General features: G+C 39.0%; 1 protein-coding gene across 2 annotated transcripts; it reads right to left on the reverse strand.

Moving 5' to 3' along the window:
- Window positions 1-510: 510 nt before the first annotated feature.
- Window positions 511-23,249, reverse strand: LOC103031621 (adenylate cyclase type 4). 2 transcript variants are annotated; one of them, XM_007230268.4, is made up of 26 exons: window positions 22,349-23,249; window positions 16,997-18,020; window positions 16,250-16,447; window positions 15,158-15,319; window positions 13,941-14,090; window positions 13,708-13,850; window positions 12,392-12,503; window positions 12,167-12,294; window positions 11,534-11,692; window positions 10,100-10,250; window positions 9,071-9,241; window positions 8,941-8,966; window positions 8,529-8,588; window positions 7,853-7,916; window positions 7,565-7,662; window positions 7,282-7,366; window positions 6,758-6,895; window positions 5,987-6,139; window positions 5,330-5,508; window positions 4,306-4,390; window positions 3,828-3,986; window positions 3,498-3,644; window positions 3,315-3,422; window positions 2,823-2,937; window positions 2,478-2,602; window positions 511-1,591 (listed from the first exon to the last, which is right to left on the reverse strand). In XM_007230268.4, the coding sequence occupies exons 2-26, from the start codon at window positions 17,870-17,872 to the stop codon at window positions 1,460-1,462; spliced, it is 3,924 nt and encodes a 1,307-aa protein (XP_007230330.3). In that variant the 5' UTR covers window positions 17,873-18,020; window positions 22,349-23,249; the 3' UTR covers window positions 511-1,459. The 2 variants fall into 2 exon arrangements, with proteins under 2 accessions (XP_007230330.3, XP_022537758.2); XM_022682037.2 differs by lacking the exon at window positions 22,349-23,249 and adding an exon at window positions 21,348-21,852.
- Window positions 23,250-23,316: the final 67 nt, after the last annotated feature.

Consider the following 23,316-nt stretch of genomic DNA (forward strand, 5'->3'; position numbering starts at 1 on the left):
ATATAAGTATTATAAGCATTGTGTTGTTAGGTCAGGGCCTAAAGTGAAGTTACATTTAGAGAAAGATTATAAAACTGAATGTCATACATTTATATTTTGTATGTTTTATGCCAATAAATCAGCCTTACTAAAACAGATATTGAAATGAAAACATTTGATAAAATTTATTTTTTCTGTATTGTCTTCATCAAATTAAGAAAAGACAATAAATATAAATCAAAAAACTAATGTCAACCATTTTTTCCGAAACTTTAAACATTGAATGGGGTCAGAATGTTAATATAGTTCCTCTTTTTCTGGCACAGATGTGCAAATGCACACACACAGCTTGTCTATTTGCTGAAGTGCAGCAATCTGTGCAGGACTGTCAGCGGCAGGGCTTCCTCAGTGCACTTGTCAGCAGGACAATGCTGGTCCACACACAGCAAGGGTTTGCGAGGAATGCAGTGGAATGTGGTTCTTGGTGAGTTTTTTTGTCAGTGAATGTATATAGACTTTACACACACAAAATGATCACAAAATAATGTTTAATAAATAAATATTTTACATGTAGGCAGTTATGAAAACAGACAATAAATTAGATATTCTAAAATTCACTTCTTTATACAGATATTGAGAGAACACAGGTTGAGGCACAGAGTGTGTACAAAAAGTAAACAAGCAAGACCTGATAAATAGAACTCTCATTCTTCTTTCACTTATATAACGGATGAAAAACCATAGTTGATGCTTCATTTCAACACAGGCGTCAGAGTTTCCAAGTTCAAGTGAGAATTTTTAACTGTAATTTTCCACAAATCTGATTTTCTCCACGGAAAATCGTCAGAACCTCCCCAAATTCTTGGTTCATAATCCAAGATGGAAGCATTAACTGTACTAAAATAAATATTTTTATACAGTATATTATACAGCATTACTGTCTCATTAACTAAATCGTTCACACAATTCTGTCCAACATCTGTCTGAGCACATGATTTCATGGGGGTTGGATGCACAAAAATGATGTGTAGTGTGTTGATATTAACTTGTATCACTAACAATGCTAACCTGAGACAATGCTAACAGTGCTAACTGGAAACAATGCTAATAATGCTAACCTAGGACATAAACGGAGGACATGTTTTGGTTGAATTTGTTATTAATTACTGGTAAATTATTGTAAAACCATTTTTTTTTCAGAAATGTTTTGAAATAGTGTAGAAATATCGTAATGTTTAACAGGAATGACCTCAACTCAGGTGTCCCTCTGATTTCTAGCACTGAAATCCAGCTTATGAAGTAAACAAAACGCAGCATTAATGAACTGAAGACCAAACGTCAAATTCACGGAAACCCCAAAAAAGTGCAGTAATCTGAATAAAGACTGGTACAGTACTATTGATACAGTGGTTTTAGGACCATATTTTTCAGGTTAAATCTGGGTTAAATCAGTGTTCATATGTTGAGGTCAGGCTCTGGATCATGTGTAGTTATGTGGCTCAGTAACGATGAAGTAAGTGATGAGTTCTCCTTTCCCCTTTACGGTGACTACCCCTCGTTTGGTCACGTTAAAGCCCACACTCTCGGCTACCTGTGCAGTTTCCTCAGTCACCTGAAAGAGAAAGCACATAATAAACACTGTTAATGAACATTTATAACCTCTAAAAAAATATAAAAATCAAAATACAAAATAAAAATCTCTTATTTTCTTGCAGCAGGTGTGCCAGAAAATGATTACTGTAAACTACAGTACTGTTAAAAAGTATTTGCCCTCTACAGATGTCTTTATCATACTTTTCATACTTTTTTTCAGAACAAATATAACCTGAGTAAGTATAAAAAACAGGTTTTTAAATGATAATTTCATTTATTAAAGCAAAAAAAATCTCATCTACCCAATATAATTTTGGTTTAGTTTGAGAAATTCAGAGGTGGACTTGCGGGTGTGCTTCGGGTCATTTTCTCGCTGCAGAACTCAAGTACGCCTGAGTACATTTTTTACTGCGTAATTGTACCAATAACAGCTTATCAAAACCATCAGAAATATTAGTTATCAGTATTAATACAGAACTGGGATGCACTCTATGACTTTTTTAAAGACGTTTTTTCATCCCCTATTTCTTGCCGTTATAAACTATATTTGACAGTGATGTATCAGCGTAAGAACAGGATCTCTTTTTGTTAAAATGATGTTAAACCAGATAATTAATGTATAAGCACATGATATATTACAGTAAAATGTTTTTTCTTTGTTATTTGATGATTTTCCAAAGAAATAAGGGAAAAGGAAAATTTATAGAAGCAATCTTTTGTAAATCAATGGCCCTTACTAAAAAGAATTGTTATCTACTGTATTTAAAACATAAAACCAAGTATTTTTTTACAGAATATGTAAGATTTCCAAAAGCTGCAGGAGAGATTTAAACATTACTCAGTGTGATTTACAGTGTTATTGTATTTTCCCCTGCACTGTGTTTCTAATATAATCTTTTCCATGCCTGTATTTTGTCTAGAACTCCAGTGCTGTCCATCCTGCTGGCCACGTTCACCGCGTTCCCCCAGATATCATACTGAGGTTTGTGCGCTCCGATCACTCCAGCAATCACAGGGCCGTGGTTTATTCCTGGATTTAGAAAAAAACAAAAATAAATATTTATTAATTATCCATTTCAGACATTTAACAGATCTCTATCCCTCTAATAGCTAACTCGATAGGATTGGATCAAGGGACCAAGTAGACCAGTTTCTTTCACCCCCACAAACCAGTGTTGAGGCTGCGATTAGTCAGTGTTATTTTTTTATTTATTTCATTAATTAATCTAAATTAACTGAGGTTACGGTACCTATCCGGAGTTTGAAGTTGTTGAAGGCATGCTGGTTGATGTAGTCCAGTCTGCCCATCAGTGCTATGGCGAAGTCCACCATGCAGCGCACGTGAATTTCACACGCTTCACTGTCCTGCACAAAAAAAAAAAAAAAAACACAATTGTGGCTAGTAAAGTAAACAAGTTATGTGTTTCTAAGAAAGTGGCCAGGAATTTTACAGGCTATGGGTTTCTAATAAAGTGGCCAGTAAAAATTCAAAAGCTAGGTGTTTCTAATAAAATGGCCAGTAAAATGTTCAATCTAGGTGTTTCTAATAAAGAGGCCAGTAAACTTTACAAGCTATATGTTTTTAATAAAGTGGCCAGTAAACTTTACAAGCTATGTGTTCCAAATAAAGTGTAAACAAGCCGTTACACTGTTATACTAGCCAACACTACTACCTCCACCAATAAATCACTCAAAACTGAATAATTCCAGTCTGGAACATCTGATTGGCTGTCCTGCCTTACCTTTCGCTCCACCCCTGTGTTGGGATTGGTCAGTCCAGCAGCAGCCATGTAGGTGGTACCGATGGTTTTAATTTTCTCAATGATGTTGAACTTGGGCTTGTTGAGGACCTGTAGAGGAAGATCAGGTGAGTTGAGGTAAAGGAGGTTTTCTCAGTTCAGCTGATCTGCTGATCTTTATCTCACCTCATCAAAGTCTGTGATGATCTCGTTCAGAAAGCGTAAACACTCCAGACCATCTCCGTTCACATTTGACTCACAATAGAAATCCTTAAACTCCGGCACCGAGGCGAACATCACACACACACTCTTACACGACTGGCTGTACAGGTCCTGAACACACACACACAAACACACACACACACAATATACTTACTACAATATTCAACTTCACTACAAACGAAACAAAAAGTGTTTTTTTAATAAAGTGTTCAGCTGCATATGTATCAAGTTATAGGTTTTTTAGAAAGTGGCCACCAAAGTTTACAATGTTTATATTATATTGTAGTACAGTACCTGATTGGGAATGTCTTTGCCGATGAAGAAGTTGGTGACGTGGAGAGGCAGCAGGTTCTGAAGGAGGAGTCTGTTGACGCTTTCTGTCGTCTCCATCTCGTCACGCTCTTTCTGAAAACACTTCTCTAGAAGAAACTCCACACGACACCGCAGCTCATCCTACCACACACACACACACACACACACACACAATTATTTACAATCAGTATTCGTTGAGACTGTAAATGTTGTTCAGGAGTAAATAAGTAGTTTGCAGGTTCTAAAAAGAGACAATCGCAGTTGCTACACACACACACACACACACACACACACACACACACACAATTATTTACAATCAGTATTCGTTGAGACTGTAAATGTTGTTCAGGAGTAAATAAGTAGTTTGCAGGTTCTAAAAAGAGACAATCGCAGTTGCTACACACACACACACACACACACACACACACACACACACACACACACACACACACACACATACCTGCCGTGCAAGAATCAGAGACACCAGGTAGAAAATAATGAGCCAGATTCCTGCCATCACCTTCGGCTCCTTCAGAACTCCAGGCCTGAGATACAGAGAGATCAGATATACTAAATTAAATTATTCTAAGCCAATAATACACAGAAATAAATATATTAAATATACCAAATATACAAGAATACAATTATTTATGTATATTTATGTATAATATTTCAACTACAGTGTTCAACAAAAGTGAGGACACCTGCCAGATTCCTTTAATGGGACAAACTTATAAAAATAAACTTTTATAACAATATAGATTTACTGTGCTCTGAAAATAACACCTTATAGGGGACACGACCAAAATGTGCCCAAAGTATCAATATTTTGTGTGACCACTATAATTATCTATCACTGTTACCAGAGCTTTACAGATTGCTTCCAGAATTCTCTTCCACTCCCTAAAGACACCATGGAGCCATACCATACATGGTTCCAGTAATTTATGCTGTATGACCTTGGCCATCATGCTGTATCTCAGTTTTAGGGAATGAGCAATCTTCATATAGCTGAGGCCATACTTACAGTTGGAGAGCAACAAATTTGTTTCTCACATCCTCAGAGAGTTCTTTGCCATGAGGTGGCATGTTGAATATCCAGTAGCCAGTATGAGAGAATTAAACCCAAAACACCAAATTTAACAGCCCTGCTTCCCATTCACTCCTGAGACCTTGTAATTCTAATGAAAGAGTGACACAATTGGGAACAGTTTGGGACATGTTCACTGTAGGGTGTACTCATTTGTGTTACCAGCACTTCTCAAAATTCCTTTCTATAATTTTGTCTGATAAAAAAAATGAATAAAATATTTGTAGAAATGTGATGTGTGTACTCATTTTTGCTGGATACAAATAATTAATAAAAAAACAGATGTTTTTTAACTTACCTGTTTTATTATTATCATGATGATTCTACAGTTGCAGAATGTGAAGTAGACTTTGTGTGTGTGTGCGTGTGTGTGTGTGCGTGTGTGTGCTGGTACCTGCTGTAGTTGGGGTACAGCTGCAGTACGAGGCAGTCAGAGCGAATGCTGTAAACCTCCAGGAAGAGGGCGAGGTAGACCACCACAGCCAGAGTGAGGAGGAAGAACTTCACCACAAAATTCACTCTGACAAACACCACCACTCCCAGCATCGCCAGTAAACAGCAGTACAGGTAATACTGCACACACACACACACACACACACAAGATAAGACAAACAGTGGAAACCTTGAGTGGCAGGAAGGTGCACTTACAAGTGTAATTGTAAGTACGGAAGTAATTTTAGGCCCTGTAGTGGCCGCTGCGCAAGATCTTGGCTCTTGTTGGATGCGCTATGTTCAGAGTTGGTCAGAGTTGCTTCAGAGTTAGCTATTGTCACACGGTCAATTCTAGCCTGACATTGCCAGTCACTATAATTGTCTTGCCATGAGCATGTTGGCCATTGTTTAATGAGCCACACTCACAAGATAGCACCTCACAACTTTTAAGGTATGTGAATTCCCAATCCAAACCATTCCCTGAGGTAACACTTGATCATGAGCAATAAACATATGGCATATGAACATAAGACATTTTGGCATGTCAGGGTAGTATAGGATATTTTTTCTCTTTGTGTGCTTTTTTTTACTTTATTTCTGTGTACTTTACTATACTTACCGGTACTGTATAAAGGTTCAGGTTCTCCAGTGTGGTGGAGTTGGCGGTGGAGTTGGTGGTGGAGTTGGAGGTGGAGTTGGAGGTGGAGTTGATGGTGGAGTTGGAGGTGGAGTTGGCAGAGATGTTTAGGCAGTTATCGCCTGGAATAAATACCTATATTAAAAAAAAACATGAAACATGTTAGCTGTGCAATATCACACACAAGAGATAAGGCAGGCAGTGTAAACTGAGTAAGATTATTATTATTATTATTATTATTATTATTATTACTACTTATAAACAATAAAAAATATCAGAGTTAATACTGTATGTCAGGGTTCACGATTCGCGAAGTTTGGACGCGGGTCAGATATTTTCCAAGCCATTAAAAAAGTTTGGAAAATGAAGTGTAATGGGATGGAGTGCTACAGACTAGAAGCTCTCCAGCCCAGATGGTTGTTGAACCCAATTGCAGAACAGTTGAATTCAAAGCAGGTAAACCCAAGATTAAAGGAAAAAAAAAATTATGAACACACTGCTCCTCATGCGGGATCAAACCCGTGTCGTCAGGGTCACGGTCCAACACACTACCACTGCCCCGGCTAGTGAATTGGGACACGGTTTGGAAAAAACGCCCTTAAACGGAGAAAGGGAGCACAAGACAGACAAAGGAGAATGGGCACAAACTAAAGTCACCAAAAAACTAAACCACCTAAACACACCCTAAACTGGTCAAGTACAGCATTATACTACTATCATAGTAATTATACTGATTATCACAGTTCAACTCACTATGTTGAGTATAGCCATAAGCAGAGTAATGAGCAGGCAGGTGAAGACCAGCAGCAGTCGGAGCGCCGCCCTGGTGGCCACGCCCTGCGACACCAATGATACCCACTGCACAGGGCCTGGCATCTTAGAGTTCCATTTCTAAAACACATAAGCACAGAATATGAAGAAATGAAGGTCAGTGGCAAAGACCATCAAAAACATTATGGTGAAACTGGCACTCATCAGGACTGCCCCAGGAAAGGAAGAGCAAAAGTTCCCTCTGTTGTACAGGATAAGTTAAACAGAGTTACCAGCCTCAGAATCAAACGCAAGTTAACAGCACCCCAGGTAGGAGCATCTAAATGCTTCTTCGCAGAGTATTTTAGTTTGTTTAACACTTTTAAGTTACTACATGATTCATTATGTGTTCCTTCATAGTCTGAATCACTTCACTTTTCATTTACAATGTAGGAAAAATAAATAAAATAAAAACATTAATACAGCTGTGATGCACAACAAACAAACATACAGACAGAAGACGGTACCTTCAGGAACTCTGTGCTGACCACCAGGAGAATCAGAAGCTGCACAGGAAAAGTGGCTCCATATGAAACTGCCAGAGCCAGATTCCTATAATTACAGAGAGAGACACAGTACCTTTCAGACTGCAGGTAAATCACATCTGATATTTACGAGTGATTCGATCGGATTTGCCTGTCTGAACATCACAAGCTTAAGTGTATAGGTTGCTATGGTTACAAGGTCAGCATCAGTAACTAACCTGCTGCTCTTCTTTATTCAAATGAAAGTAATTCAAATTAAACTCACTTTTGTGAAGTCAGCATCTGTACGACGAACACAGCGATGAAAATGAGCGCCAGACACGCCACTGACTGATGGATACCGTGCACCTCTCTCAGACGATACTGCAACACACACACGACATTACTATAACTCTTTATCATAATTATTATTTATAAATTACCTTGATTTCATTGATGTCACACAGCACTTAATAAAACATACAAAAAACAAAAAAAAATTAATATTATGCAATAAAATAAAATTAGAGAAATAAATAAAATAAAATAATTCAGCACAGAGCTGGTGTCCCACCTGTTTCTCCACATTTACATCATTGAATAATAAAGTCAACCAGTTCAGCTTCTTCGTTTTTGGCCTGACAGAATAAAAATGATAAAAATAATCAGTGAGACAATTTATAATAAAATATTAGTAAAGTTACAGGTAATATAAGACAATTGGTCAGTTAATATGCTAAAAAGCATTCATTTAATTTTTTTGACAAACAAGAATATAAAAAAAACATAACAATATCAATTATAAAATAATATATTAAAAGCAGTTAGTTACAAAAGACAGCATTAAAACTGTAAGTTCAAAAGTAAATGATAAGAAACAAGTTAAACAAGGTTAAATAAAAGAAAAAGAAAAACATAAAAGCAGTCAAATAAAAATACCTAACTAAAGGGCTCGGTAAAAAAATATATAATAAAAGTTGTGAATTAAAATAATATGTAACAATAAAAGTTATGCGTTAAAAAAACAAAAATATATATAAGCAAAGCAAATATAATGAAATAGGCGTATAATGAAAAATAGGTAATTAAAGCAGTATCTAGAATAATATCTATAATAAAACCATTCACTATTATTCTCTCTCTCTCACACACACACACACTCACTCTTTCTCTCTCTCACACACACACACACACACTCACTCTTTCTCTCTCTCACACACACTCTCTTTCATTCTCTCTCTCGTTCTCACCCTGCAACATCCAGAGGTTCCAGCGTCTGTGTTGATCCATATTGTGATCCTTGTCTGGGCCTACAGTGAGCGACAGAGCGAGAGAGAGACGGGTTCATAAAGGGTTAAGATACAATATACTGTGATATTGCAATACTATGTGATTTTTGCATTTTCTGACAAATTAATTTTTTTTGTGACAAAAAGGTACATTTTCTAACCAATCAGAACAGTGGGATCTAACACTGCTTTCTAATGAACCAATAAATGAACCACTTCTGACACCAATATAAACTAATCATTAGAATCCCTCCAGTATAGCAACACAACACTTTTTTTTATTTATCGATTTTCCCTTACACCCTTAGTCAGTACGTCAGGCACATATCAGTGTAGTGTAAAAGGGGGCGGGGCATGGTGGTGTTGGCTGTACCTGTTCTCCAGGTGGGGTTCTGACTCCTGTAATAATAGGATAAATAATAAACAGATAATTAAACAGGTTGTTGATCTAGAATGTGTCCAAGGGTAGTAAAGTAGGTATTAGGGAAAATAATTGTACTGACCAGGACCAGCTGTGATTGGATGGTGTTGTTGGTTTGAGTAGGCGCGGCTGCGATCGGGTCCTCTGGTTGGTTGAGCTCTGAGAAGGGTTTGACGCTGTGCCAGTTCAACATATACTGAGACATCCTCACAGAGGCCCGCCCCTTTTCACGCCCACTGCCACTCTTGAGTTCCTATCACACACACACACATATACACACATACACCTGAATTTTTGCTGTTTTTTACATTTCAGAATGAGTGTAGAAGATTCCCCTCAGATTCTTTTCATTTCTGTTTGTAAATAAGGGTTAATCTACAGTTACAGTAGATACAGAATCACCAGCACTGTGATCTATTGTGGTGCACCAGCATGCCATGAACACCTGTCCTTTTTCTTCTTCTATTGTTTAAATGTTAACAATAGACTGTCTCTATCTTCCTTACACAACTGCTATTTTTGTTTAGAGCAAAATCAAAAGGTACGTAGGAGTAAAAGCCTCATTTGCTAGAACCTTGAGAAAAATTGCATTTACACTAAATAAACACAAGTTTTGGGACACATACTCATTTAATGTTTCTAGCATTTATTATAAGGGATGACCACAAATATACTTTTTTATGCTTTTTTATTGGACAAACAATTACCAGGATAAAAAATATGGATAGAAAACTGTCTGTAATTTTACCATTTGGGCACGAGGGCTAGCCAAGTGCCCTTGATTTAGAGAGAGTCAGGAATGTAAGGACATAACCTGGTTAATCCCTCTGTTGTTATGCATTATGAAAGGCGGCACAGTCAGCAGCAGTAACATAACCATGTCTATTAGCCTAGAGAGAAATTTAATGAGACTATTCTTTCTGAGACAACTTCGGATTCAACCAATTACAGGAGCCCATTCAATCTCAGTTACTTCTGTCAGAGACTATTAAGTGATTACAAACACAATTCTATTCACTCATTACTTACAACTCAGAACCTCCCCCCAGCTAAAACTAATCCAGCCTCAAACCAGCTTAACTCGTGCCGGTGAATTACAGCTCACGCTTACCTTAGTCTTGTGCTCAGTTATGTTCAGAGGATCAATCACGAGGAAGGTTCTCCTTCCCTGTAGAGCCGAATCCCGACTGGCTCCGTTTCCTTCCTCAACTTTAAATGTCCCACGCAGGTGTTTATATGTCTCTTCTGTGATGTGGACCCTCCTAAGAAGAAATATGTATGGAGATTTAATGTAAACATTAATCAACCAACAAACCCACCAACCATGCAATCAAAACCCCAGAAAAGTATTAAGCAACCCATTAAACAACCTTCCGAATAGTCCATCAGTCCACCCACCAACCAATCAACATAGATCAACATAGATCTGTGTGTGGAATCCATCAGTGCATTCTGTGATCTATCAGGGTGTTTTGACAATCAACCAATTAATCTGCCAACCCACCAATCAAGCAACCAATCAAACAATCAACTCACCAACCCAACCACCAACCAACCAATCAACCATTCCCAACAGTCAACCAAATATAGATCAGTATTCTGAATCCATTGGCACTTTCTGTGTTCTACCATGTTTTTAGCAAATAAATATTGTGTGATCTCATTTAAAGCAACCCACCAACACTCTACATCTATCAACTCCACCAATCAATTAACCAACCATTCAATGCACCAGACAACCAACCAACTGACCAACCAAACCACCAAATAAAGTCAACCAAATAGGTTAGTGTGTAGAATCAATCAGCACTATTTGATCTGCCAAGTTTTTATTGACAAACTTAGGGTGACTTAGTTTAATGCAACCAACACACCAAGCAACAATTAACCAACTAATCAACCAAGCCAAGAATACACAGCAAACCACTCAACAACCAACCCATCAGTACTTTCTATAATCCAATCCAACAATCCAACCAATTAACCATCCAACCAATAGACCCACCAACAACTAACTCATCAAACAATCCTCCATCTGACCAATTAACAAAAAGTTATATAGAATCCATGATCAGAGCTTCCTGTGAGCTATTATGTTTTTACTGCTGTATAACAGATGGAAAAGGCTTAAGTGCTTGTTGGATGCAATATGTGTTTTTTATCTGTATTACCTTTATAATAATCTCTTTGATAGAATTTAACTGAACTTCCCGTCACTATTACACAAGAAAAAGTGTCTTACTTCCTCAAACAACTCAGATTAGCTATAAATAGTTCTCATCTGGAGGCAATGCATTTCATAACTCAGAATTTTCATAACTCAAATTCCTGCTGAGCAATGACATGTCAACTTCAGTTGAAAGTAAATATCAAAGACATAACCCAACACAGTTCTGATAACATCTTTGCAAGGCAAAACATCATTCTTTTGAACTTTATTCAAATTAAATTTCATTTGATATGCAAAGAGAGATCTGATTATTGATAAAATAAGAGTATTCATATATTGATCCACAGCTGGATAATTATTACACAGCAAACTCACCCAGGCAGACCTCCAGATTCCATGCGATTGGCTAGCGTCACGTCATTTGACCACACATCATACTGCCACTTCAGCGAGCCAATCACTCCGCAAAGGACATTTCCGGAGTGCACGCCCACTCTCATACTGATGTCCACTCCTGTTGCCTCCCGGAGCTTACTGAAAGAAAACACACAGTTTATACGCTGAGTTTTCTGATACTTACTGCATTAGGCTGAGTGATGAACTCTCAAAAGGGGAATTCAGTTAGTGTTCTGATAATCACTGTACTGGGATGATTGATGAACTCTTGAGAGGTGCATTTAGTTAATGTTCTGCTAATCACTGTACTGGGCTGAGCAATACCCTCTCAAAAGGGTTATCTTGTTAGTGTTCTGATTATCACTTTACTGAGCTGAGCAATGGACTCTCAAAAGGGATTCTGGTTAGTGTTCTGTTAATCACTGTACTGGGCTGAGTGATGCACTCTTGAGAGGAATATCTAGTTAGTGTTCTGATACACAAAACCAAAAACAACAAAAGAGGTATTTAGGAAAGCACCGTAACTAGATGACCATAACTTAATGCCTATAGGTCCACCTTATAGGCAAATAATTATAGACAGCATACTATAGATATACTTTAGTGGCTCACTTTATAGCCGTGCACATGTCCAGACCCATCTGCACACAGTTGCATGCATGGTCAGCACTGGGATCGGGAAGGCCAGATACACAGTAGTAGCAGTCACCCAGAATCTTTATCCTCAAACACTTGTTCTCCTGCAGAGAGATAGAGACAGAGAAAGACAATTAAACACTCAAGACATCTCCAACAGGCACATGGTTCCAAACACTAAAAATTGTAAAAATTCTTCACCTTGGCGATATCGTCAAACTTGCCGAACAGCTTGTTGAGGACGGCGACAAGCTCCTCAGGAGTGCAGGTACTGGCCAGACTGGTGAAGCCCACAATGTCTGCATAGAGAATGCTGCCGAGAAGAACACACACACTACTCTTCAGATTTTGTGGAAAGCATTGCTGTGTGGATTTGATTGCATTTAGCCACAACAACACCAAAACGTATTGAATGGAGGAACATAATTCCAGAAAACAAAGATCTACAATTGCTCCCCAGCTCAATACTGAGAGGTTTTATAGCCCTCTACACATGATGCCAATAGTTTTGTTTGTTTATCTGCTTCAGAGAGTCCTGTTCTGTTAGCAGTACTTATCTTCCACAGGAATAAGACAAGCTGTGCTTGTGCATTTGCATGTCTGTGTCGGCAGCAATTGGAGCAATTTACTGTAAAGTAGCTGAATGCAGCATTTATGCAGCATTTGGTCATAAAGTGTAGCTGTATTTACAATTGTTAGCATTGTTAGCGATGTTAGCCTCGCAGCTCCTGTTGTGAACTTAAAAAGCACACGTCAGATACCAGACATGTCTTCGCTGAATCTGGGGTGAAGAATAGATTCTTTCAATATAACACTTGAGCTTAACATGCTTGAAGGAGAACACTAACTGCTAATTCTGCTAGTTACGTTAGCAGACAGATGCCTGTGCTAGCTAGCACTGCCCACAATGAAAGACCTATTTTAACGATCTAGAGGCGAGCCATCAACCCTGCACCGCGCAGCTTGATTTAGGTTGTGTCAGAGTGTCTTTGCTATCATAACGACAAGAAAAGTACACTTTGCATAGCTTGAAACATGCAAAAAGCATGTACTAATTTTCTTAATTGATTATAGTTGTGTTTTGGGTGTAATGTGAAATAAACAAATCGACATGTCACGTGCAATTCCTTTGAAGTGCCAGGTGTGCTTTGACTTGATAGCGGATTGTTATTTTAATGGTGCAGCACTTTTGGTCAGCAGGTCATTTACTGGAACAGCAGTGTTATTTTATTTTGTATTTTGTTTATTGTTGTTTAAACACTCTTTGGGTTTGTGCACTGTGGCGTGTAGATGTGTTTGTAACAAGCTGAAAGTGTACATGCACTGGACACACCTGCATTGCCAAGATAGCAATGAACATTGACTGTTGACTTCAATCTAGGTTGCTTTCAGTCACTGAACACACCTCATTTCGAGACCCCTCTGTTACTGTCACTGATGTATGGCTATGGCATCACTGAGGACTGGACCTGTGTTTGTGTGTGTATATATAAATGTGTGTGTGTGTAAGCAGTCACCTGACGTCTCTGTGCTGTTTGATGTATAAGCTGTGGAAGTTAGGTGTGTTATCAGTTCCGGTCACTTCCGACAGCCTCTTCACCACCTCCCCTTTCAGCTCCATAGCGATGTAGCGCGGCAGCACAGACAGCAGGAGGTGCTCCTGTGGAAGGGGCGGGGCATAGGGAGAACAGATTAGCTCATTGGTCGATGTGTATCATCTCATTCATCATAATTATTTGTGTGTGTGTACCTGGTCCCGTTTCTGCTTGGCTCGTTTGGAGCGGTTGTAGCCGAAGGTCTCTCGGCTCTTGGTGGACTTCCTGCGGCCGTGCTCCGTCAGCCAGAGGTGGAAGAAGCCCACACAGTTCACACACACCAACAACACCGTGTTAGCCACCAGCTGAGACACAGAGACACAGTTACATCCTTCACCTGTCAATCAAACTTAAGACACTCCTCTTCAGTCAGAACCACCCTCACCAGGTCTACTGCTCTTAACTGTCCTTCATTTATTAACTTTAAAGGTATCACAATAAAACATCACGCACATACTGATAACACATATACACAGTAAGAAATATAAACAAAAATCTAAAATAAATGTATGGATTTGTAAGAGTCAAAATCAAATCAAAATAAAAAACTGTGAGAATGTAAAAGGCACTCAGGTAATAAAATAATTATGTTTTAACATTATTATTATTATTAATATGATATAAAGACATAATGATACAATTATAAAAGATAGTAATAATTAATTCTTGTTTTTTTCCCCCTAAAAATATATTTAGAGAATAGAGATTGATATAGATCTGCCAATCAAATAATTGAATGTATTTATTTACATAATTAAGTGTTATAAATGTTACAAATGGCTTAGAAACCATTATATATTACATATATTATGTATTATTTTATAAGGAAAAATACTTGTATTACAAATTATTAATCATTAGTATATTTTGTGTATTTATTTATTATCACTGGAGAATTTTAACGATGATGTTTAGTCAGACTGTAGATGTGAAAAATACTTTCAAAACAAATATTTATAATTATTTGTGTATTTATTTATTGTTATTATTCTATTATTCTATTTTGATTATTGTTCTATTAATGTATGTTTTGTGTTAATAAAGTCTTCTAGAACAACCTTAGGTCATCAGATTGGGGCAATATATTAAATAATATGTACACTGCTAATAATAGAGCTATACATAATAAAGAATAAAGTAAGTTTGGGTGTGAACTTTAGTGTGTGTGTGTGTGTGTGTGCCGGGGTCACTTTGCATGTGTGTTTATGTGTGAGTGCTGTTTTACATCTGTGTTCAGCTGGACTGTTGTTCATTTGCATCGTTTTGCATTTGCCCTTTTCATTTTACATCTGTAACTTCCAGTATATTCACGCATGACTGTGTGAGTGTGAGAGTGTGTGTGTGTGTCTATGTGTGGGTGTGTGTGTGTTACCTGCACAGCCAGGTCTCGTGTACCGGGGCTGGTGATGGACACGTACACACTGATGATGATTATGTGGGACACACTGGCCCCGATGCCAAAGATCAGAGCCCAGGAGAGAGTGAGGGGCAGGATGGTGTAGACGGATAGAGAGAGAAAGAGGAAGAAGGCCACCTGAGGAAGAGAGACAGAGAGAGAGAAAGGGAAATCTTTAAAGGGGACATATTATACTTAGACTTATATACAAAACATGTTCATGATTTTTTTTGCACAAAATCACTCTCACATAAAGATAAAGATCTTATTAGCTCTATTCTTGACAGTCCCTTTCAGAATGAGCCGTTTAAGGGCTCTGTCACTTTTATGCAAATAAGCATCTTCCTCATCTGCTGACTTGCCACAGACAGTAGGTACAGATTCCTCTGTCAGAAGAAGTCTGCTGGCTAATCCTGCTGTGTACTGTCTGAGAGTCTTAGCCAAAATGACCGAAATTGTGTTTCTTCAACTGATCTAGAGGGCAGATCTATCAGATCTATCAGACAGTACACAGCAGGATTAGCCAGCAGACTTCTTCTGACAGAGGGATCTGTACCTACTGTCCATGGCAGATTAGAAAGATGCTTTTTGGCATAAAAGTGATAGAGCCCTTAAACGTCTTATTCTAAAACTGGCAAGAATGATTCCTGAAACCTAACTCTTTCAGGTGATTCACAGAAAACGGATCAATGGATTTTTTGGGGGCTTGGAGTGATTATAGTGGAAATACAAAAGCACACAAAATGTGTGTTTTGCATAATGATTCCTTTAATGAACATCAGCCAGTAATAGATGCGTTGCTAGGCTGTTGGTAAAAGTTGCTATGGAGCATCTTTTATTTGTTAAGGTGTTGCTAAGTGGTTTCTATAATATCGCTTAATGGTTGCTAAGGTGTTGCTGAGTGGCTGCTTATGTGTTTTTCCACACTGTAGCTGATAGCTGTTGCTAGGCTGTTTCTAAAAGTCGCTATAGTACAGTTGTTGGTTGCTAAGGTGTTGCTTAGTGGGTTATATGGTATCTATAGAGGTCGCAGCTGTTTGGTGACATAATGTTATGGCTGAGACTGACCTGCTCCCAGGCGGTGATTATTCCGCCAGTGAAGATGAAGACGATGGCAATGATGAAGAGAGCAAACCAGATGGAGAGAGAAAGCATCAGTTCACAGCGCCGGAGAGCGGGCAGACAGGGTAGACTGAACAACAGCGGCACACACAGACACAGCACCACGCTCACCACCGCCAGCGCGCCCACGTGATCACTGATACTCTGAGAGAGGGAGGAAGAGGAGGAGTCAGAGGAAGATCAGAATAAGATCTGAATAATCTCGCATTTTGATGATTGGCTCTGAATATTTCAGTGGTTAGTTGGTTCTGGGATGATTTGTCTCTAAAACATCTATTTAAAATCACATATCATTAAGTAGTGGAGGGATACGTGATAAATGCAGGGGGTTGTGCAACAAAAAATAGTCCCTAAGGAAAAGATAATAAAGTAGCTAATTTGAAGAAATATATTTCCTTAAGATGCTTTTTGTCATCAAGCACTTTAAAGCATGTATCCCTCCACCTTTCTCCACCAATCTTGTTCTGAGACCTTTTAACGTTTTTTATTGGGGCCTTTTTTTGGCCGGGGATGGAGCATGGATGCATAGGTGTTGTGTGGCAACAAATAGTAGTGTATAATTTTTTTTTTCAATTTGTGTAATGTCTGATTCTCACCATCATACATATATTTTTTAACATTTCAATGATAAAATTCTATATAATTGGCTAAAAAAATAAAATTAATAAATGAAGGAATTAAGAGCATGTTTACCCTCCCGGTGGCGGGAATGACGACAATGATGGTCACACAGAACATGATGATCAACACCAGGGCCGGAACCACATAAGACGTCTCCTCCAGGCACCGTAGGCACGCTAACCGTATCGCCCGGTAGCAGCAGCACATGCCTTCAGCGGCGCTGCGGCGGGGTCCCCCGCTCCCGTCCTCAGGGGCATCTCGAATCTTGACTCCTCGCTGCAGCTCAGAGCTGTGAACTCTGAAACCCTCTGAAGGCCGAAAATCGGTGACATTAACTTTCCTGAAAGAGCCTGAAAGTGCATTTAAAGAGTCCGTGCTTGAGCTACAGGTTTCAGTGCTTTGTACTGCAGTGCGTTCAGGGTTTTTTTGGGATGTACTGGATGCTCTAAAGGATATGTGTGCTTTACGAGGTTCTGCCGTGCTTTTCTTTTTGGCGACGCCGAGTTCGACGTTGTGCTGTTCGGGTGAAAGCACGCTCCTGCAGTCACCATTGGACTTCTCTTTGGCAGTGTGTGTGCTGTTATCAGTGCTAGACGTTGTTTTAATGTCTTTGTCAGGGCTTTTGCCATCATAGGGCAGGATGTGGGCATCGTTTTGCGATTGGTTATTGTCTCTCTTTGTGTAATTGCTGTCTTTTTGAGAATCTTCATGGTTGCTACACTTGAGGTCGTCCTCATTATTGCAGTTTGCTTCAACTGTTAAGTCCATTGACCCCATGAAGCCTTTATTGACAATCCCACCCCCCTGCCAATGCTTAAAAGGTTCCATTGGCCCCTCCCCCTTTGAGACCCCACCCATTTCCAGGCACTCGTGCAAGTCATCCTGCATGCTGGCCCAGTGGACGTCAAAGTTCAGCTGTCTTCCAGAGCTATGATTTCTTCTAGACATCCAATAAGTACCTTATTATTAATAACAATTAAGTTCCAATCTCAGTTCCAAAATTCCAAACCGGGGTGAAGTTCAATGTCCTACGGAAAATCCATTTTAGGGATCCAGTCTTGGCGAAGCGAAGGCAAGTGACACTTTATCCATTTCCCTGAGAGTACAGATGAGAAAAAAAGCAAAACAAAGTAAAGCAGCTTGAACAACACATTTCATTTCAATTCATGTCATCTGAACCCCAGAGACGTTAGCTGAAACCGACGCCACAGTCTAGACGATGCGGCTGCAGGTTTGGTGTAAAGACCTGATCACAGTTACTGATTACAGCTACAGTAAACAGCCATGATGACAGCAGAGAAAGAAATATGTCATAAATGTAATTGCAGGTAGACACTCTTACCTCTGAACAAAGTTACTGAACATATGGGTCAAAAACAATATAACATTGTGTCTCAGTGTTTTTTACATAAATATTTTTTTTTTAAGATTTACTCTGAATGAACTCACTATTACACATGTGGAATATGGAGCTACACTTGTGTTCATTTCCTCCATTAAATCTCTCAATTATCTTCGTTCCTCCCAAAAACCTTATATACGTAATAATTTTCACCTTCACTTTAAAGTTAAGATAAATTATTATTTTAATTGGTTTATTTTTTTAATATATATATATATTTCTAAAGATTTGTGATGTTTTTGTAGCTCGTTTAGAAAATTCTATTATTTATTTAGCTATTTTTATAAAAATATCCCAAGCTATCCACCCTGTTGTGGTTATGTGATCATGATAATTAAAATATTAGAAAGTTTAGAAAATGTAAACATATCTTTGAAAGAGAACAAGATCAGTTGCCATGAACAATTCAACACGACTGCAACGGTACATCAAACTTGGTTTTTTTGCATCAAATGCCAATTTTCACTTAAATTATCCACCCTGTTGTGCGGTTCGCTGTGACACTTGGACATATGATCCATAGAAAATAAAAATTAAATATAAAATATTAATATTAATATTAATATATAATATTAAATATTAAGGTGGAAAATAGGATTTTGATAATAAGCTGCCAGATGTAACTTCTGTTAGAACTGTATACTGATGTAAATAACTTTGATATGTATGCAAACACACACACACACACTGGCATAGCTGTGTGCAGTGCTAAGATGGAAATAAGATAATTTCCCTAAAAAGCATTAACAATATTCAGTCCCAAACACAAACAACACAAACATAAACAGCTGTTCCAGACACACACACTCCATTTCCTCCCCCCTCCACTCTCTCTCTAACTCTCTCTACTGCTATCTATCTCTCTATCTCTCTCTTTCTGTCTGTCTATCTATCCTTCTATCTATCTCATTTGAAGTTTGCTTTATTGGAACAACGGTTCAATAACAATGTTGCCAAAGCACATAAACATTAAACCTGAACATATTAAATGAAATTAATCAATGAAAACATTATCAACATAAATAGTATCGCTCTCTCTCTCCTTCTCTCTCTCTCTCTCTCTCTCTCTCACTTTCTTACCCCGTGTGTAATAATTCACGCTGAATTCAATAATAAATGTTCTTTATTTCCTCTCCCGGACTTCAGAGCAGGATCTGCTGAGTGTCTAACTAAAGCCATTAGTCACTCCTATAGTGGAAATTCCCTGTATTTCAAAGGTTTTGTTAGTGATCCTGTAACTGATCCCAGCTCTTCCCCCTCACTCAGCAGAACAATGATCTATTCAACAACCCCATCACATCCCCGTCACAACCCCGTCACATCCCAGTCATATCCCCGTCACAACCCCGTCACGTCCTCGTCACATCCCCGTCACAACCCCGTCACGTCCTCGTCACATCCCCGTCACAACCCCGTCACAACCCCCTCACAACCCCATCACAACCCCGTCACATCCCAGTCACATCCCCGTCACATCCCAGTCGCATCCCCGTCACAACCCCGTCACAACTCCGTCACGTCCCAGTCACATCCCCTTCACAACCCCGTCACGTACCCTACACAACCCCGTCACGTCCCCGTCACAACCCCTGTAACAACCCATCATATCCCTGTAACAACCCGTCATATCCCTGTAACATCCCAGTCATATCCCCGTCACAACCCCGTCACGTCCTCGTCACATCCCCATCACAACCCCCTCACAACCCCGTCACATCCCCGTCACAACCCCGTCACGTCCTCGTCACATCCCCGTCACAACCCCGTCACATCCCCGTCACATCCCCTGTAACAACCTGTCATATCCCTGTAACAACCCATCATATCCCTGTAACAACCCATCATATCCCTGTCACAACCCATCATATCCCTGTAACAACCCATCATATCCCTGTCACAACCCATCATATCCCTGTCACAACCCATCATATCCCTGTAACACCCCATCATATCCCTGTCACAACCCATCATATCCCTGTAACAACCCATCATATCCCTGTAACAACCCATCATATCCCTGTCACAACCCGTCATATCCCTGTAACAACCCATCATATCCCTGTCACAACCCATCATATCCCTGTAACAACCCATCATATCCCTGTAACAACCCATCATATCCCTGTAACAACCCATCATATCCCTGTAACAACCCATCATATCCCTGTCACAACCCTGTCACAATCCCATTACATCCCCATCACATCCTCATCGCATCCCTGTCAGTCCTATCACAACTGCGTCACAATCCCATCACAACCCCATTATAACAGCAGACACAGCAGATCTGAGGCCAGTTGAATTACTCCAGACTAAGTCTCAAACAAATCTCAAACTGCAACTAACTAAACACCACTGGAGATCAACATGCTTGTAGGAGAAGAATAACTGCTAATTCTGTAACATCAGCTAAAAGACACCGACACTGATGTATGGCTGTGGCATCACCAAGTATCAAACCTCCAACCACCTACCTTGTTTGGTCTGGGCCTTGGACACTTTGGTCCAGACCGAAACAGCTTGGGTTTAGGTAACAAACACATCAGTCAGACTCTTAGATGTAAAAACGCACTTAGACTGCTGTGCCACTTAGTTATACAATTAATAAAATACAGTACATGCATACAAAATACTAAAAATACCTAACAATTGTTTTGATGACTCAATCTAATTGCGTTTATTATTTTGAGAGTTAAAAGTTAAAAATACATTTAGGCTATTTTGTTTATGCAGTGGCAAAAAGTGGTAAAATGAATGAAAACCTGTCAAAAACTGTTTCATTTTAATCAGTTTAGCTTTTGGCCGATAAATCTTCCTTTCGGTGCATCACTACTGTAAACAAAGTTGTAAAATTGTAAATCTCATATTCAGTATGATGAAAAATGTTTAAACAGTGTTTAATACTGTAAACGTAGTGTTTGCACTGGTTTAACTGTGAGAAATAGCTAACAGAAATCACATAATATAACATAACTAGTTTTACCTGGTTTTTATTTAACAAATTATGATTTTAATGATTACCTTCAGCTCTCCTCTACCGGCGGATCTCTCTCTCTCTCTCTCCTCGTTACCTTATCTCTGGTTCCTCCTGCATGTTATTCCTCCTCCTCCTCCTCCTCCCTGTCTGTTTTCTTTCCCTCGTTCTCTCACTTCATCCAGTCCCCTTTCCTCCTCCCACTGCTCCCAGTTCCTCTTTAGAACAGGTCTGTTACTGCAGGTCAGACTAATGATGCTAAACCTCAGAAAAAACACACCCTGATCTACACAATCAGCCAGAACATTAACACCACCTGCAAAACAGTGTGTAGCTCCACACTACTAAATTATGTATAATTTTATTGCTGTAAAGACCTGAAACTACTGCTAACATCAGAAGGTAAAATTACATTTTAAAGAATTGACATTGTTTTAACAACAAGCATCCAGTTCTGCAGCAGATTTGTTTTTACAGACACATTTTTTTCACTTTTGAGATCCAACAATAAAATGTTGAGAACAAAATTAAAATGTCAAAGAAAGCAAACCGCTCAATACATTAATATTCTAATAGTGCGTAATTTATCTGGTTTTAGTTGCAAATTTTATGTTTTTTTTTCCTTCCACTGAATCAAAAATGAGTCAACTCAAATCAGTCCTCTTGAAATTTAAAATTTTTGATTTGACAATTAAATTTTTGATTTTGACAAAAAAATTGTCGTACTAAAACTTCATGAGAACAGAATCAAACTCCTCTCACACTCTGATCTCTACACAGTCTAAACTCAGAGCTTTTTAACTGTAAACCCTGTAAAATTCCCTCCCAAACATCGTCTGATTCAGCGATAATCCCTGATCTAATCTGATCTCCTGAGGAGCGTCTGCGGGCCAGACGAGTCCACTCCTGTCTGACTGAGCCGTTCTCCTGATCCAGCGGTTCAGAGTTAGCTCTTCTCCAGCACAAAGTTCACAAATATAACATTCATCACATTGTTCATCATTCCCTCATTTCATCCATTAAAAAAGTGGGATTTTAATAAACGTACCATCTCTGATGTGGGTTCCCGCCTCCGAGCTCCAGCTGCTCACTGTTTCTCTCACCTGGCTCAGGTTCTCAGCTTCTCAGCTCGCCGACTGTAAAGGAACGTTCCAGAAATAGTTCAAGCGTTTCCTCGCCCAGACCCGCCGGACCAGTCCGGCTACACCCTCCAATACTGCACGCTGCAATATGAGTGCATCATATTCCAAATATGAGGAAGATAATAGAGCCGTGTTCAGACTGTGGAACGACAGGGACAATAACAAAGAGTTCAGACTATTATAAGCAGACTATTATACTTCACTTCTTATTATAGTTCATTCACTACAGAACCACCTGCACTGGAGACTAAAAATACACTCCTACTGATCTTCCCAATCAGTCATACTGTACACAGTTTTACTGTAAAATCTATAGGGTTAAATTCACACTGTTAAGGTCAATTTACAGTATATATATATTGCCTTTCTAGAAATCCAAGGACGCTTTACAATTTACACGTTTTACACCCAACCATTTATACTCAACACTCATCCACACACCGATGAGAAGCGGCAGCCAATAGCGCACAGCGTATTCTCAACCGGAAACAACCGTCCACCTGGAGGACTGCATCGGGCACTACAGCATTTATCCATTTACATACATACCACACACTTACACATATACACCAGATCAATTTAGAGCTGGTTTCCATGTTTTTGGACTGTGGGAGGAAACTGCTGGGAGGCACTGTGCCGCGCGCGATCTTGTGATAATTTTTTTTATTCAATTTGTGTAATGTCTGATTCTCACCATCATACATATATTTTTCACATTGTGGAGTCGTTAACCATGCACCATGCAGCTTGATTTAGAGCGTGTCAGTGTGTCCTTGCTATCGTAACGACAGGAAAAGTACACCTTGCACCCAAAATCATAGATTAAATTTCCATGATTTTTTCTTGACTTTTTCATGCCTTCATGAACGATACG

The sequence above is a fragment of the Astyanax mexicanus genome, chromosome 25, assembly GCF_023375975.1.
Source record: "Astyanax mexicanus isolate ESR-SI-001 chromosome 25, AstMex3_surface, whole genome shotgun sequence".
In the NCBI taxonomy this organism is placed as follows: domain Eukaryota; kingdom Metazoa; phylum Chordata; class Actinopteri; order Characiformes; family Acestrorhamphidae; genus Astyanax; species Astyanax mexicanus.